Below are 15,391 nucleotides of genomic sequence, written 5' to 3'. Positions count from 1 at the left end.
AGTCAGGAAGACATGAGTTCAAATTTGACCCCAGATTCTTAGCTGTGTGACCCTGGGCAAGTCACTTAACCTTGCTTGTCTGTTTCCTCATTTGTAAAGTGAGCTGGAGAAGGAAATAGCAAATTGCTCTATTATCTTTGCCAAGAGAACCCCTAATGGGATCATGAAGAGTCAGACACAACTGAAAAGAGATGATAACAACTGCCTGATTCCCAAATACAATAACATTCTATGCACTGTGCCACCCAGCTATCTTACTAAGCATCCTGAAGAGGAAAGGAGCAGCTTTGACTCATCCACCTAGCCCTTAGGGGTGAAGCTGGGCCAATACAGCATGGGCCAATAACTCATACCTTTTACCAAGATAAGGTCAGAACGGATACGTGACCTAGATATAAAGAGAGATGTTATAAGAAAGTGTTAAGACCATGAATCATATTACTTACCAAACTTGTGCATTAGTGAATAATTTATGAATAAACAAGAGAGAGAGAAGTGACGTGTAAAATAGATAAGTTTGATTACATTAAATTAAGGGTTTGTACAAATAAAACAAATGCAGCCAAGATCAGGAGGAAAGCAGAAAATTTGGGGGGAAGTTTTATAGTCAGTTTCTCAAATAAAGGGCTCAGAGCTCGAATCTATAAAGAAGTTTGTCAAATCTAGAAGAACGTCATTCCTCAATTGATAAATGGTCAAAGCATATGAACAGGCTGTTTTTTGATAAAGAAATCAAAACAATTTATAGTCAAATGGAAAAAAATGCTCTAAATCATTATTGAATAGAGAAATGCAACTTAAAGCAATACAAAAATTTCCGGGGAGATTCTACATCAACTGAAAAGTAGTCAGCGATCAAGAGAGTCTCCTGATGTCTGAACTGCTTCAGTTCACCCTGGAGTACGTTACTGATAGACCACAGGGCAGAGAAGGTGCTGTGGAGCCCTGGATGAGCATAATACCTCAGAGGATCAGAGGTCTAGAAAGGAACTTCTAGGCCCTGGAGTCCAATCCCTTCATTTTACAAATTGAAGAAACTGAGACCCAGAGCCGTTAGGTCACTTAGCCATGGTCACAGAGATGACAAATGACAGAACCAAGATCCAGATTTAGGTCCTGTAACTCCAAGGTCAGTGTTCTTACCACTATACCACACTGTCAGTGTGTTCCAAATAGAACTAAATTACCAGTGGTCACAACTCACGTTCATTTAGGGCGTCCCAAAAGTCTTAGTTCGGTTTTTAAAAACTCATGCACCTGGACCCTTAGGGGCTATGCTACAAAGAAGATGGGGGAGTTGGGGCAATATGACATTTTTCAAGTTTTAAAAACCGAACTAAGACTTTTGGGACGCCCCTAACAAGGCTCTAAGTTCTTCGGAGTATTTTTCCACGTGCCTAATATGTGCCAGGTGAGGCGAGCTTACCGTGCAAGTCCTCATTTTACACGTGAGGAAATGCTGGCTCAAGCAGTGCTCGTCCACAGTCATACAGCTAGTAACTATCGGAGGCTGGCCTTATGTCTAATTCCGAGGCCAGGACGCTGCTCTTAATTTGACACTAACATCAGCAATGTTGGTCGAATCATGGTATCATAGAGGACCACTGATTTAGAACTGAAAGCGATCTTTCTATGCAACCCCCGCCCTTGCTCTACAGGTGAAGAAAAGGATACCCGGCAACATCAAGGTCACACAGTCACCAGGTGGCAGGGCCAGGACTCAAACTCAGAGCCCCGGACTCCAATCTACAGTGGGTCATAGCTTCAGAGAATGGTTTCAAAACTGCCTAAGTTTCTTAGAGGAAGGAGACCGCTTTTCTTTTATGGTTCTTTTGCCCACCAGACTGCTGTTCCCTCTCCCTCCCACCTCCTTTAAAAAAGAAAGAAAAAATAAATAAAGAGAAAAAGAAAAACGTTGATTAAACATAGCGAGTTTGAGCCTGGTGCCAAATGACTCTGCCCCAAACGGAAGCTGTGTTTGAGGGCCTTGCCAATGTTTTTATTATCCTTCCTTAAAAGATGTGATGGGTTTATCTCCAAATCAAACATTTAAGTGGTACGTCTCAATAGAGTCCATGTGTTGCATTGGTGGGTACCTGTTTCTTCTGGCTTCTTTGCTGGGACCCGGCTGAGGCCCTCAGAGCCAAAACTCACCTTGGTATTGGACTCCATCTTCCTCGCTTGATTCTCTTGCTTTGTTTTAAAAAATTTAATCTATTCCTTTTCATCTAAAAGCTCAAAGCATCACAGGTTCTCACATTGCAGGGCATGAAAAAGTCAGCCCCTCTGAGGAATAGAGGATAGATTTGGCAAAGTCTTCATTTGTCCATGGGTGGTGGAGGTGACAGAAAAGGCATGGGAGAGGATTGGGAAATAACAAAACCTCCAAACGATTTCATTGCTCACATATCATTTTGTATCCAGACCTCAGTCTTTGTTCAGTGGTGAATTTTTGGACACTGTGTTCCCTGTTGGACTATAAAATAGCCTCACACTTGGCATGTGTCCCTCATTCAGAGCCACCCAAACTTTAGTCGCATATCAGACATTTCTGTCTGAAGCTGATTCATCATTTTGTTTATTTTGCGATGGTGTGGCTCAGGAAGGGGACAGAATAGGGATGAGTGGGATGGAACACGAAATAGACAAAAAGTGAATGGCTCTTCCAGCTCAGAATGACTGAGAAGCTAATCGACCCATGTATATATGTTTTTAAACACAGGTCGCCACTGTGAGGTTCATCAGATGACTGGGAACTACATGTGGGACCCTAATACAAACAAATCATTTGACATCGGGGTCAACAAGGACAGCTTGATGCCTCTGTGGTGGAATGGATCAGAGCCACTGTGGATCACCATGACCAAGGCAGGACGGAATGTCTCTATGTATTATTGGCCAGGTTAGTGTCTTAAAATCCTCTTGTGCCACCAGATGACAAAATTCCTTGGAAGCCAACTCACAGATCATGAAAGTAGGACTTCAAAAGTCAAAGTCCAACAGGAAGACCCCCCCGTAATAGTATGGTCAACAAAGATAAAAGCATGGTGTGGTGGATAGGGTACTGTACAGGGAATAAGGAAGACCTGGGTTCAAATCTCACTTCAGATATTTATTACCTGTGCGACCCTTGGAAAGCCTCTCTCAACTTCAGTTTCCTCACCTGTAAAATGGGGTTAATAATAGCACCTACCTCTCAGATGAGGAACTGAGGCACATATGAGTGATTTGTTCATGGACGCCCATCTAGTTAATGATAGACCTGAGACTTGAATTCAGGTCTTTTGACTCCGAGATCATCACTCTTTCCACTGTATCATCTCACCTCATTCCTTTAATGGAAGAGAAAGAACGTTATGGTTGCTAGACAACCTAAAACCAGGCAATGGCATGTCTTGGATTCAGATGATCTGTATGTGAGTCTCAGTTTTTCTACTTCCTAACAGAATGACCTTGGATGAGTCCCTTAACCATCATCATGCCCATAGGGACAACTTCAATCCTAATGTTTAGAGTCAGAAGGGACCATACCACCATTGCCTATACTTTTTCATACTTTTCACCTTGTTTTTTGTTTTGTTTTGTTTTTAGTGAGGCAATTGGGGTTAAGTGACTTGCCCAGGGTCACACAGCTAGTAAGTGTTAAGTGTCAAGTGTCTGAGGCCGGATTTGAACTCAGGTACTCCTGACTCCAGGGCCGGTGCTCTATCCACTGCGCCACCTAGCTGCCCCGCCTTGTTATTCAAAGTGGGGAGCAAGTCTGCCCTGCTCATTGGGTTGTTCCAGGGCTCAAATGAAATCATAGATATGGAAACTCACAAATGGTAAGGCGTGATATGAGATCATGGCATCCTCATGAAAGCCAGAGTGAAGCCGCGCCAGTCTGATGAGACCAAGGATGGAGTCATTCACAGCACTTCCATGTAAGCATCCAGTTGTCCAGAGTGTTTGTGGGGCAGGAGAGACGCCAGAGTGGACATTTGGTGACACTCCCCAGGAGCTTCCCCAAAGGTGATCACTCTATGCAATGCCTCACCCTCTGGCCCGGGCGCTGTGGGTTAGAAGGAAGGAGAAGAGGAGGAGGAGGAGGGGATGCACAGGCATCCTCTCCCTTCCACATAAAGCTGAGCTCTTCCTCTGCAGACACGTGGGAAGTTGGCCTCGGAGGATGAGAGATGCAGAGACAGAAGGGACCCCAGGAGCCGACTGGCCCGATCCTCTCACTGCACACGTGAGGAGTCTGAAGATGTTTTAGAGCCAGGGTTAGGGTTGGGATTTGAACCCTGGGTTCTCTGCCTCCAGAGCCACTGCTCTTTCCACTGTCTCCTGCTGTCCCCACAGGCTTCTTCTCCTCTTTCATCATCTTTATCATCAACGACTACTTAGATCGATATATATAACCCTGTTTATCCAAAGAGGGCTGGTGTTGTTCAGGCATTTCAACTGGGTCCAGCTCTTCTCGACCCTATTTGGGGTTTTCTTGGCAGAGATATTGGAGTGGTTGGCCATTTCCTTCTCCAGCTCATTTGACAGATAAGGAAACTGAGGCAAACAGGGTGAAGTGACTTGTCCAGGGTCACACAGATAGTGAGTGTCTGAGGCCAGGAGATGATGGATGATTCTTCCTGAAAGCCTGGGGCTTTAAGCACTATGGCGCCACCAAGCTGCCCCATTCAGTGTCATTTCTCCTTCATCCTGGGAAAGTGACTGTTGTGATTGAGTGAAATAATGTTTGTACAAAGCACTGAGTAGTATGCCTCGCACATAGTAGGTGCTTAATAAGTGTTTGTTTCCTTCTTTCCTTCCCGATCGTCCTGTAAGTACAGGGGTCAGTATGGGCAGTAGAAAGGACTGGATATGGAGACAGATGGTCTGGGTTTGAATCCTAGCTCAGGTAATTACTACCTTTGGGACTTTTGGACAAGTTGCTTAAGCTTCCTGGTCCTCAGTTTCCCCATCTGTAAAAACAAAGGGTTGTTCTAGATGACCTCCGAGGGCCTTTCTAGCTCTAATTCTTAATTCTAATATTGTTTCTTAGTAAACTTCCAATCCTGCATGAAAAAGGGAAGGGCATAAGCATTTATTAAGCACCTAATATGTGCCAGGAACTTTGTAAATATCTCATTTGATCATCACAACAATCCTGGGAGGTAGGTGCTATTTTTATCCTATTTTCTTTTTTTTTTCTTCTTTTTTTCTTTTTTTTTTGTCAGGGCAATGGGCATTAAGTGACTTGCCCAAGGTCACACAGCTAGTAAATGTCAAGTGTCTGAGGTTGGATTTGAACTCAGGTCGTCCTGAATCCAGGGCTGGGGCCTCCACTGCGCCACCTAGCTGCCCCCTTGATCCTATTTTAGAAAAGGGGAAGCTGAGGCAGCCGGATGTTAAGTGACTTGCCCAGGGTCATACATTCCTGACTCTAGGCTCAGAGCTCTCTCCACCGGACCACTGCTCCTGAAACTCCAACCAATGTCCCTACTTTTTTGCCAGATAGTCACAAAGCTCTCCAGTTCTCAGGGATGCTGCTTGGATACCCTGGCTTAAGGCAGCCTATGCAGACCTGGAGAAGGCCCTACCAAGCCATCACTAACACCTTCTTTTCTTCCTGGTTTACACTGGAGTGATTAATGGCCACACTTCCCCTCAGTCCTCTTCCCCCTCGGCCAATAACTTAAGACTGTTCATTCATCTCTTAGAGATTAAGGGAGAGGCCTTCTCACCTACCTCAGAGAGTTGATGTGAGGATCAAATGAGATAATAATTGTAAAGCACTTAGCATGGAGCCCAGCACATAGTAAGCACTATCTAATTGCTATTATTATTACCTACCTCACAGAGTTTTTGTGAGGATGAAATGAGATATTAATTGTCAAGTGCTTAGCACGGTGCCTGACATACAGTAAATACTATATAAATATTAGCTGTTATTTTTTTATTCCTTGTGGTGATGCCTCTCTTAATGGAGCCCAAGGTTGCATTAGCGTTTTGGGGAGCAGGCCTCAGATCTTTTTCAGAATGACTTCTACTCTAACCATGCCAAATAAATTAGGACAGGCAGAAAGAAAATCAGGCATCTGTCCCCAGAAAATCAGTCTGGGGCATCTCTCTGAAATACCATTGGATCATTTTTCTTCTTCTCTGATCCCCCGTTTCCTTCCCCCCACTCTCCACAGGAGATTTTGCAGGCCTCTCCACAAGGCCTGGAACATTTTCATGGCCTCAGTAAGTTGTGTTATGACACTCTGGGTCCCTCCATTAAGTCAATATTTAGAGACGCAATTTAGAAATGGCAACAGTTCAAGTCTTTCTATCAGATAGACAAAGCTGCAGTCTGACAGAGAACTCCCTGGAGAAGAGGGCCCAAGCCCCCACCCCAGACCAGCCCACCCTGGCAGAAATCTAATATTGTAAACAGCACCTCCCCAACTGGTGCCACTGGGTTGGATGAAAGAATCAGAGACTTCCCTCCCGCCTCCTCTCCTCACCCCATGAAAATAAGCACCCCCCCACAAAGAAACCACAGGCTTTGAGAGTCAGAAAGGAGGACCTTGGGAGCCATCTACTTCTATCTGTATCCCAGAGAAATCCCCACTAGAACATGCCAGACATGTGGCCTTGAAGCCTTTGCTTAACAGACTCCAAGAGGGTATGGGGTGTTCCGGGAAGACCAGCACCATCAGTGTGAGGGCTTGCCAAACCCTCTAGGGCTACTCATCCACCTTTGGTGTTCACCTGTCACCCAGCTCTCACCTGTGGTTCCAAGAAGCCGTAACGTGTACAGCATGACACCCCAGTAAAACCATCTAGGCTGATGGGCTAAAACAAGTTTAGGGTAACCAACAGGCCACAAACCCCCTGTGAGCTGGGGCAGGGAGGGATGGTGTCTAACCCAAGCATGAGAAGATGTCCCCCAGCAGAATGGGTGGATGAAAAGAATTTGTTCCATTGGCCACAAAGGAGGCTGAAGCAGACCCTGTGGAGCACTTAGAGTTTGGTCCGACATCAATTTCACCAAGGTCATCCATTGCATCCTGGACCATCGCCGGTCATTTGACTTTTGCCCTGCCATTGGACTTCCATGTTCTGGAAGAGAGAGAGAGAGAGAGAGAGAGAGAGAGAGAGAGAGAGAGAGAGAGAGATGACTTTGTGCATCTCTGCCTCATTTAAATCCAATTCACCCATGATGCCATTGGTCCTCTTTGAAAATGAAGGGCGAACAACTCCTGAGGAAGGAGGAAGCCTTTTCTACTTGTTGGACATCTTCATTTATTAGGATTTTTTTTTCCTGATATCAACCCTGAATGTGTCTCTTTGTAACTTCCACCCATTACTCCTAATTCAGTCCTGGTGAGGACCAGTAGAACAAATCTAATCTCTCTTCTCCAACAACCAGTTATGTACTTGAAGGCAGCTGTCACATCCACCTTATTGTTCATTTCTCTAGACAAAACAGACCCAGTTCCTTCGACTAATCCTTGTCAGGTATAAACTCAAAGGCCATTCACCTTCCCAAATGCCTTCCTCTAGACACTCTCCCACTTATCCTTGTCCTTCTCAGACCGTGGTGCTCAGAAGTGAACCCCATACTTCAAATGAGGTCTAACAAGAGGACAGAGTACCGTGGAACAATTATCTCCATATTCAGAGGGCATCTAGGTCAAGCAGTGGATAGTGCCAGGCCCAGAGCCAGGAAGACCTGAATTCAAATACAGCCTCAGACACTTACTGGCTGTGTAACCCTGGGCAAGTCACCTAACCTCTGCTTGCCTCAGTTTCCACATCTGTAAAATGCAGATAATAATTGTACCTACCTCCCGGGATTGTTGTGAGTATCAAATAAGATAATAATCATAAAGCACTTAGCACAGTGCCTGGCAAAAGAGTAAGTGCTAAATAAATGTTAGCTGCGATCACCAAGTTCACCGTCATCATCATTATCAGTACTATATTCCTAGAAGTGAAACCTCTCTTAAGGGAGCCCAAAATTGGGAGGCCATTTGGTGGCATAGTGGATGAAGCACCAGCCCTGGATTCAGGAGGACCTGAGTTCAAATCTGGCCTCAGACACTTGACACTTACTAGCTGTGTGACCCTGGGAAAGTCACTTAACCCTCATTATCTCGCAAAAAAAAAAATAACCAAAACAAAAGGGAGCCCGAAATTGAATGCAATTAGCATTCATGGGATGCTGACTCATATTGAGCTTGTAGTCCTTTAAAAAAATCCAGATATTTTTAAGAACAACTTCTATCTAACTGCACCTACCTGATTTTTTATTTGTGAAATATAAATAAATTAGTATACACAGAAAGAAAATCAGGCAACCACTCAATTCAATTCTTCCATTTAGACAAGCGTTCTTAGTTCCTTCTACATGCAGGGTGCATACTATGTGCAGTTTGCTAGATGTTGGTGATCCAAAGATGAAAAAGACATAGTTTTTGACCTTAAAAACTAGGGACAAGGGGCAGCTAGGTGGCACAGTGGATAGAGCACCGGCCCTGGAGTCAGGAGTACCTGAGTTCAAATCCGGCCTCAGACACTTAACACTTACTAGCTGTGTGACCCTGGGCAAGTCACTTAACCCCAATTGCCTCACTAACAACAAAAACAAAAACAAAACAAAACAAAACAAAAAAACCTAGGGATAAGGATGAGTCCACAAGTAAGTTATATCGTGATCAATTCTGTAGGAAAGATCAAACAGAAATACTACCTGGCTAGCAATTATAAAGCACTTTAAAGTTTGCCAGTCACTTATGTTAACTCATTTGACCCTCACAGACCGGGAGGGAAGTGCTTTTGTTGTTGGTTGTTCACCCTTCATTTCCAAAGAGGACATACCGAGGGTGATGTCTTGACTTGGTGTGAATTGGATTTAAGTGAGGGCAGAGCTGCACAACATCATCCATCTTACTTTCTCCTCCAGAGGCATCAAAGTCCAGTGGCAAGACAAAAACAGCAATACAATGGCCTGCGATGTAGTGTATGACCTTGCCCTTTTAAAATTAAAGCCTCAGGTTCCCAGAACTTGCAAGAAAAGGATTTCAAATATTGATCGATGTGGAGACAACGTGTTCCAGATCAACAGTGACAGGCATGACCTGGATGAATGCCCAGTAGAAAAGGACAGAACCAGGTCCAGGACTAGCTACTGGCCCAATAAACCTTAAATATTAATGGGCACAAGATTGTGAAGGGCAGGGTAGACAGGATAAGATGTATTTTGTGCTATAAGTAATGGGGCAGTGAAGCGTCATGCAAGAGTCTTTGAGCAAGGGAATGATAGTATCAGACTTGGGCTGCCTGCATTAATCAGCCACATGCAGATGAATTTGGCGCCTGTGTGGAGGCAAGGAGATTGACCAGTTAAGAGGCCACTTGAGTAGTTCAGGAGAGAGGTGAAGACCGGAACTGTGGTGTTGTGAATAGAAAGGAGAGGACTGATTCAAGACAGCCTTGGACTTGGCCGCTGAATGAATGAATGGAGGGAATGTGGAAAGATAGAAAACAAGGAAAAATATTTCCAAGATTTTAAATCTGAGTCACTGGAAGAGTGATGACCACATTGCCAGAGATCACAGGATCATATATTTAGAAGGAGATAGAGAAAGAATACATTGATTGTTGGGTCATTTCAGCCCAGACACCGGGATCTCATTTGGGATTACCTATTATTTGGGGAATTCAGATCCTTTTCTTGTTCTTCTGCCTCTCCTTTGGATCCACCAATGTCGTGGAGAGAGAAAACCTGCTGCATGGGCAACAGCTTGTTTTCCATATTGATCTGCCCAGGCCAGCAGCCTGGAGAGGACACTCTAGCTACTCCTCATGGGGTAGATACAACACGGGATGCGGCAGTTACTGGTTATAAGTCACTCAGGAGCTGCGGCTCCCGTATCACACTGTGGCCTGTGGCTCTTCAAGGCACTGATCCATGGTCATCCATGACTGGTAGAGGCCTACTACTACTTGTTCTTTTAGTTGAGAATGGAAATACATGAATACTGCAGAGTGACATCCTCGACCCTTGCTGGCCTTGGATTTCTGTGCTCTTGGAACATTTCCCTTTGGCCAATGGGAAGGGGTCAAGGAAGGGGTCAAGTCTGCCTTGGTCCAGCTCCCTTCATCTTTTGCTTTACCCAGGGGCCAGCTCCCTCTCCCTAATGACTTACAGTTCAACCATGTAGCCTAAACTAGAGAAATGAAATGTGGTTGGGGTGGACCAAGCCCTAGGTTTGGAGTCAGAAGAATAGGGTTCAAATCTCTCAGCTCTGCCCTCTTCTCACTATGTGACCTTGAATGAGTCATTTCCCCTCTTCTCAGTCTCCTCATCTGTAAAATGAGGGGGTTGGATTAGATGATCCCTGAAGCCTCTTCTAGTTCTAAATCTTATGATACAGTGAATGTCTCTTTGGTGCTAACTGTACTGGGCAGCAGATGCTTCTGTTCCCTCCCCCGGCAGCTTCTGGCCCTTCCTTCTTGGCCCGTGACTCTGTTTCCAGGAATGGGGGAAGCTAGCCAGAAAACGTGCTGGCTAACAGGACTGTAGCACATGGGGTCAGGCTGCTACCACAAATCAAACTCAGGAGATTCTTACGATGGCAGGATTCTGGCCAGAAGGGCCCAGTTGGGCACCAGGCCACTGTGACTCCTCCACTCCTCCAGCTCTCTTCCTCCCAGGAAACTGCAAAGCAGATTCCCTGCTCTGGGGTTATCTAACACTAGTCTTATTTCTGAGAGACTCGGTTTCTGCAGATTCAAGAGAGCAAGGGGTAAAGGCTTTTGGTTTTCCATTTCATGTTTCATTTTTATCTGAAGAGTTTATCTCCTCAGCCCCTGAAAAAAGGTAAAGACTTCCTTTGTAATGTTAAGGGCTAAAATTCTAGCTAGTCTGTCTAAAATATTTAATGAGTGGTCGCCAATAAATTATAAGCTTTAGCAAGAGTTAGACTTTTAAGCATTTATTAAGGAGAATAAGATTTGGTAAAGAAAGGTCTAGATTCCTATCTATTAAAGGGAGAGCGCATTTCTAGCTCCCTTCTCCGCCAGAGTCCAGAGGAAAGAGCCCGAGACTGAGCGCCAGTCTCTTCCTTCCTCCTCCCACTAGCCCGCGTCACTTCCTGACTCCTGGTCTTGCCCTCAAAGACCTTCCCTTCATGGGCAGAACTCCTCTACAGTAAGTATCCAGCAGGTGGCGTTATTCCAATCGTTACAGTCCCCCCTGTTGTTCCTCAAGAAACAAAATGTTTCCTTGACGGAACAGTAAAAAGAATATGATAACTTTTGCTGACTAATAATATGTGAACAACAATACAGAAAAGGAAGAGAGGAAAGTTTTGTCCAGAGGGGCGATTTTTTTTTTCTTTCCTCATGAACCGACGCTTTGACATTAGTCTTGCAAAGGGAGGGCCTCTGCAGAGAATACATGTTACAGATGGTGTATATTATAACAGAAAGAGAAAAAAAAACAACAAAAACAACAAATCAAAACTGTTCATTTAAAGTCTCTGAAAGTCTTTTCTCAGATGTCCTCTAGGTGTAGTCGTAGAGTGGAAGTCTCTTCAGGGGTTGATGTGTGGATGCTGGTAATCAGCCAGGAAAATTTCCTACAAAATTGAGCTTAACACAACTTTAAAATAGCTTTGTCAATAATCAAATCAAACAATGAAAGTTCTCAAAAACATGTCTAAGGGAATTCAGAATCTTAGTTGTTACACATGAAACATATAATAAAACAAAAATTGAACCATTCTTTAAAATTATAATATTACTATAGTCCCCCCCTTATGGAGGGTAATTGAGAAGACAATTGCTGTGATATTAATTATTAAAAATAATTTTTTATCTTTGTTTCATCACTTTTTGCATCATCTGCCTAATTATCCTCATGCCATTATGAGAAATTAAAAAATCTAATATAATTGGTAACAGGTGTCAAGGCCAAATTCAACACTGTATTTATCATGACACCTGAGATAATTATGGGGGTTACCATAAAAGAACAGAGAAATGATGGGATATGAGCATTCCCACACTTGAGCAATATGTACTGCCCATACAGTAATGCCAGGCTTAAAATAGGTGGATGGAATATATGTCCATGCCACCGAACATATTGGAGGAAACTGAGTCAGACTTAATCAGATGCATGCGATTGAGATGTCCATGGCATCAGGCATATAGGAGGGAGCATAGAAGCCAGGTGTAGAAGTGAGATGGGTGGGATCAATACTTCCAGCCATCCATACAATATTGTGGGGAAAAATAAAATAAAATATTAAACCAAGAGAATCCAACCTCAACATTTGTCAAAAGCCGTTCCCTCGGCCATACCTTAACTTCGTGCATGTCTCCCCTCATGTAACAGTTCAGTGTCTGCTCTTTGCATGTATTCCTCTTGTGATTGGATGGCATCTTGGCCAACTGGCATCTGATAACTCAGAATAAAGGCAATTAATGTCTTAAATGATAAGTTCCCATAATCCAAGTTTCATATGGATTTAAAATTGAGGATAATAAATGATAGCAAAAAATGTGAATACATCTTGACTGAGAATATAATATATAATTATGCAACAATTTCAAATAATACCCCCTTTTTTTACTTAGTATACTATTACTTTTGTGAAAAATCAGAACATATTTAGATAGAAGTTAAAGCACAACACAATCTCAATGAAAACTTTTTTTTTTGAAAAAAGAACTTTTACAAATGTTCCCCTCTCTCTTTTTTTTTTTTTTGGAATATGCTTATCAAAAATAATACTTCTAGAATCAATTTACACTTGCCATGGCAAACAATTTGCCAGGGAAATGCTTTAAAGAGTTTGATCAAATAATCAGTTGAGAAAAAATAGCAAAAACAAATAACTCAGAATATGGGAGCACAATACTCCTAGAATTAACATTGTATTATGAAATCAAAACCATGTTTCAAAATTAGATAGATGAATTAATAGAAGAAAATACACGTGGAATAATAAAAGACAATGAAATTCAAACTAGGGAAATCTAAATGAATATGAACTTAATATTAATAAGAGTATTACAAAATATAAACTTGATCGCATGACTATAAAAAGCTTTTACAAATATTCTCCTTGTTTTAGAAACTAAGTATAAGACACAATCTCAAAAGCATTAAAATCTCTATGAAAATAAACCTATACCATTAATTCCAAAATGTATATGTAATAGCATAGAAATCCTATGTAACCTCTGAACTGACATTAATACTCTGAGTGAATTCAGAACACCTTTGATTCCGATATCTAAAATCCCCAATACTCATATCAATACCTTGCTGCTTACTTCTACATTTCTGTAAAATATATACCCTTCCATGGCAAAAGAGGCAGAGTCTTGAACTATGTTGATTGTCATTCTTATTCAGCTTAAGTTTTTCTTCTTTAACCCCTCTATATTGTCTGTCAGTCTTTTCACCATACAAATGCTTTATAAGATTACTAATTAAAGACAAAAGAAGGTTAGCAAAATTATGAACAAAACGAGCATATCTGGAATTTAAAGAGTTTTCTAAGATTGTCTCAAAAGCACAGCCAGGCCGGGGAAGGGCTGAGCCTGAAGCTGCAAATGCAGGTAGAAAAAGTTGAGCATGCGCATCAGATCTCTGGACTTCCCAGGCAGGGGAAGCAATGGGCTTGGCCATAGGAGGAGTAGAGGGTGGGGTCTGGAGAGGAGGGGAGGGACCAGAGCAATTTGAATCAGACTTGATTTTGAACTCAGGCCTGGATTCCTCTTCCCCCACTTTGCCTCCAGGTGCTAGGGGATTAAAAGCTTCTAGAGGGTGGGTCATTGCCTCCAGGCATGCAAAATTAGAGCAACAATTAGTGTTAGAACTGGGAAAAGCTGCGGGAATCTCTTCAGGTTTCTCTGAAAAAGCATGGTTGGGAGAGGGAGAGATATTTCCTTGTGTGAGTAAGTTGCTGGCTCTTTTAACAAAAAGAAAAAGAAAAATAGAAAATCCACAAAAACAAAGCATTAACATGATCTTATCTCCCATTTGTCTGGTTAAACAGACCAAAATCAAAAATAGGATAATTAGGGAGTTTAAAAGGTCCATTCGAAAAAATTCAAAGGAAAAACACAGCCAGTACACCAGTACTTAGCAGTTAAAGGGAGAGGGAGGGGAAATTTCTTACCCAACCAGAAGATCAGAAGAAGACTGAGGGTTAGCTTTCCTCTTCGTGGTCAGCCATCTGTTAAGGGCTAAAATTCTAGCTAGTCTGTCTAAAATATTTAATGAGTGGTCGCCAATAAATTATAAGCTTTAGCAAGAGTTAGACTTTTAAGCATTTATTAAGGAGAATAAGAATTTGGTAAAGAGAGAGAGAAAGGTCTAGATTCCTATCTATTAAAGGGAGAGCGCATTTCTAGCTCCCTTCTCCGCCAGAGTCCAGAGGAAAGAGCCCGAGACTGAGCGCCAGTCTCTTCCTTCCTCCTCCCACTAGCCTGCGTCACTTCCTGACTCCTGGTCTTGCCCTCAAAGACCTTCCCTTCATGGGCAGAACTCCTCTACAGTAAGTATCCAGCAGGTGGCGTTATTCCAGTCGTTACAGTAAGAGGTAGCATGTTTTAATAGAAAGAGGCACTTAGGACTCTAGAAGAGACCTTGGAGCCTGAGAGTTCAACTCCCTCATTTTATAGATGAGGAAATGGAAGCTGATGTTAGATTACTTTTTTTAAAAAATGATCAGTATTTTAAAAATGATACATCTTTCATTTTTTCTCCTACTATGTCCCCAGAGAGAGAGAGAGAGAGAGAGAGAGAGAGAGGGAGGGAGAGAAAATGAGAGAGAGGGGGGGGGGGAGAGAGAGAGACAGAGAGAGACAGAGAGAGAGAGGGAGAGAGAGAGAGATTCCTTTGGCAGTCTAGAGAGAGAAAGGAAGAGAGGAAGAAAAGTAAATTTCTTATGGTCACACAGTTAGTAAGTGTCTCATGTGGGATCTGAACTCAATTCATCCTAACTCCCAGAGTTTTAGCAGCCTAGTCCCTACAAAATAATGCTTAGAGAAACAGGAATAAAAGCTCAAATCACCATGGCTGACCAACTCTCTTCTACATGGTACCTGGAACTCAGCAAAAGATGGGTTAGGCTAACAGTGGCACAGCAGTGCTGTTTTCCCCTGAACCAGAGGTCAATGGAACCTCCACAACTCATTCCCAGTGGGCAGCCCCATTTCTGTTCCTCTACCCCATACCTAATGCTCCCACTGCCATCTTTTGGCTCAATGCCCTGACATTTTTTTTGTAAGGCAATTGGGGTTAAGTGACTTGCCCAGGGTCACACAGCTAGTAAGTGTCAAGTGTCTGGGGCTGGATTTGAACTCAGGTCCTCCTGAATCCAGGGCCGGTGCTCTATCCACT

The 15,391-nt window shown here is 43.0% G+C and overlaps 1 protein-coding gene across 1 annotated transcript in view; it reads left to right on the top strand.

Annotated features, from left to right (window-relative positions):
* Window positions 1-15,391, top strand: part of ENPP6 (ectonucleotide pyrophosphatase/phosphodiesterase 6) — a 161,452-nt gene that overhangs the window by 76,490 nt on the left and 69,571 nt on the right. Inside the window, exon 2 of the mRNA XM_043971241.1 lies at window positions 2,723-2,902. Coding sequence (XP_043827176.1) covers window positions 2,723-2,902 — 180 coding nt within the window. The remainder of the gene's footprint in view (window positions 1-2,722; window positions 2,903-15,391) is intronic.

The sequence above is a fragment of the Dromiciops gliroides genome, chromosome 6, assembly GCF_019393635.1.
Source record: "Dromiciops gliroides isolate mDroGli1 chromosome 6, mDroGli1.pri, whole genome shotgun sequence".
Classification (NCBI taxonomy): domain Eukaryota; kingdom Metazoa; phylum Chordata; class Mammalia; order Microbiotheria; family Microbiotheriidae; genus Dromiciops; species Dromiciops gliroides.
Note: the sequence above shows the minus strand (reverse complement) of the source record. Positions and strands in the feature narration are given on the sequence as shown.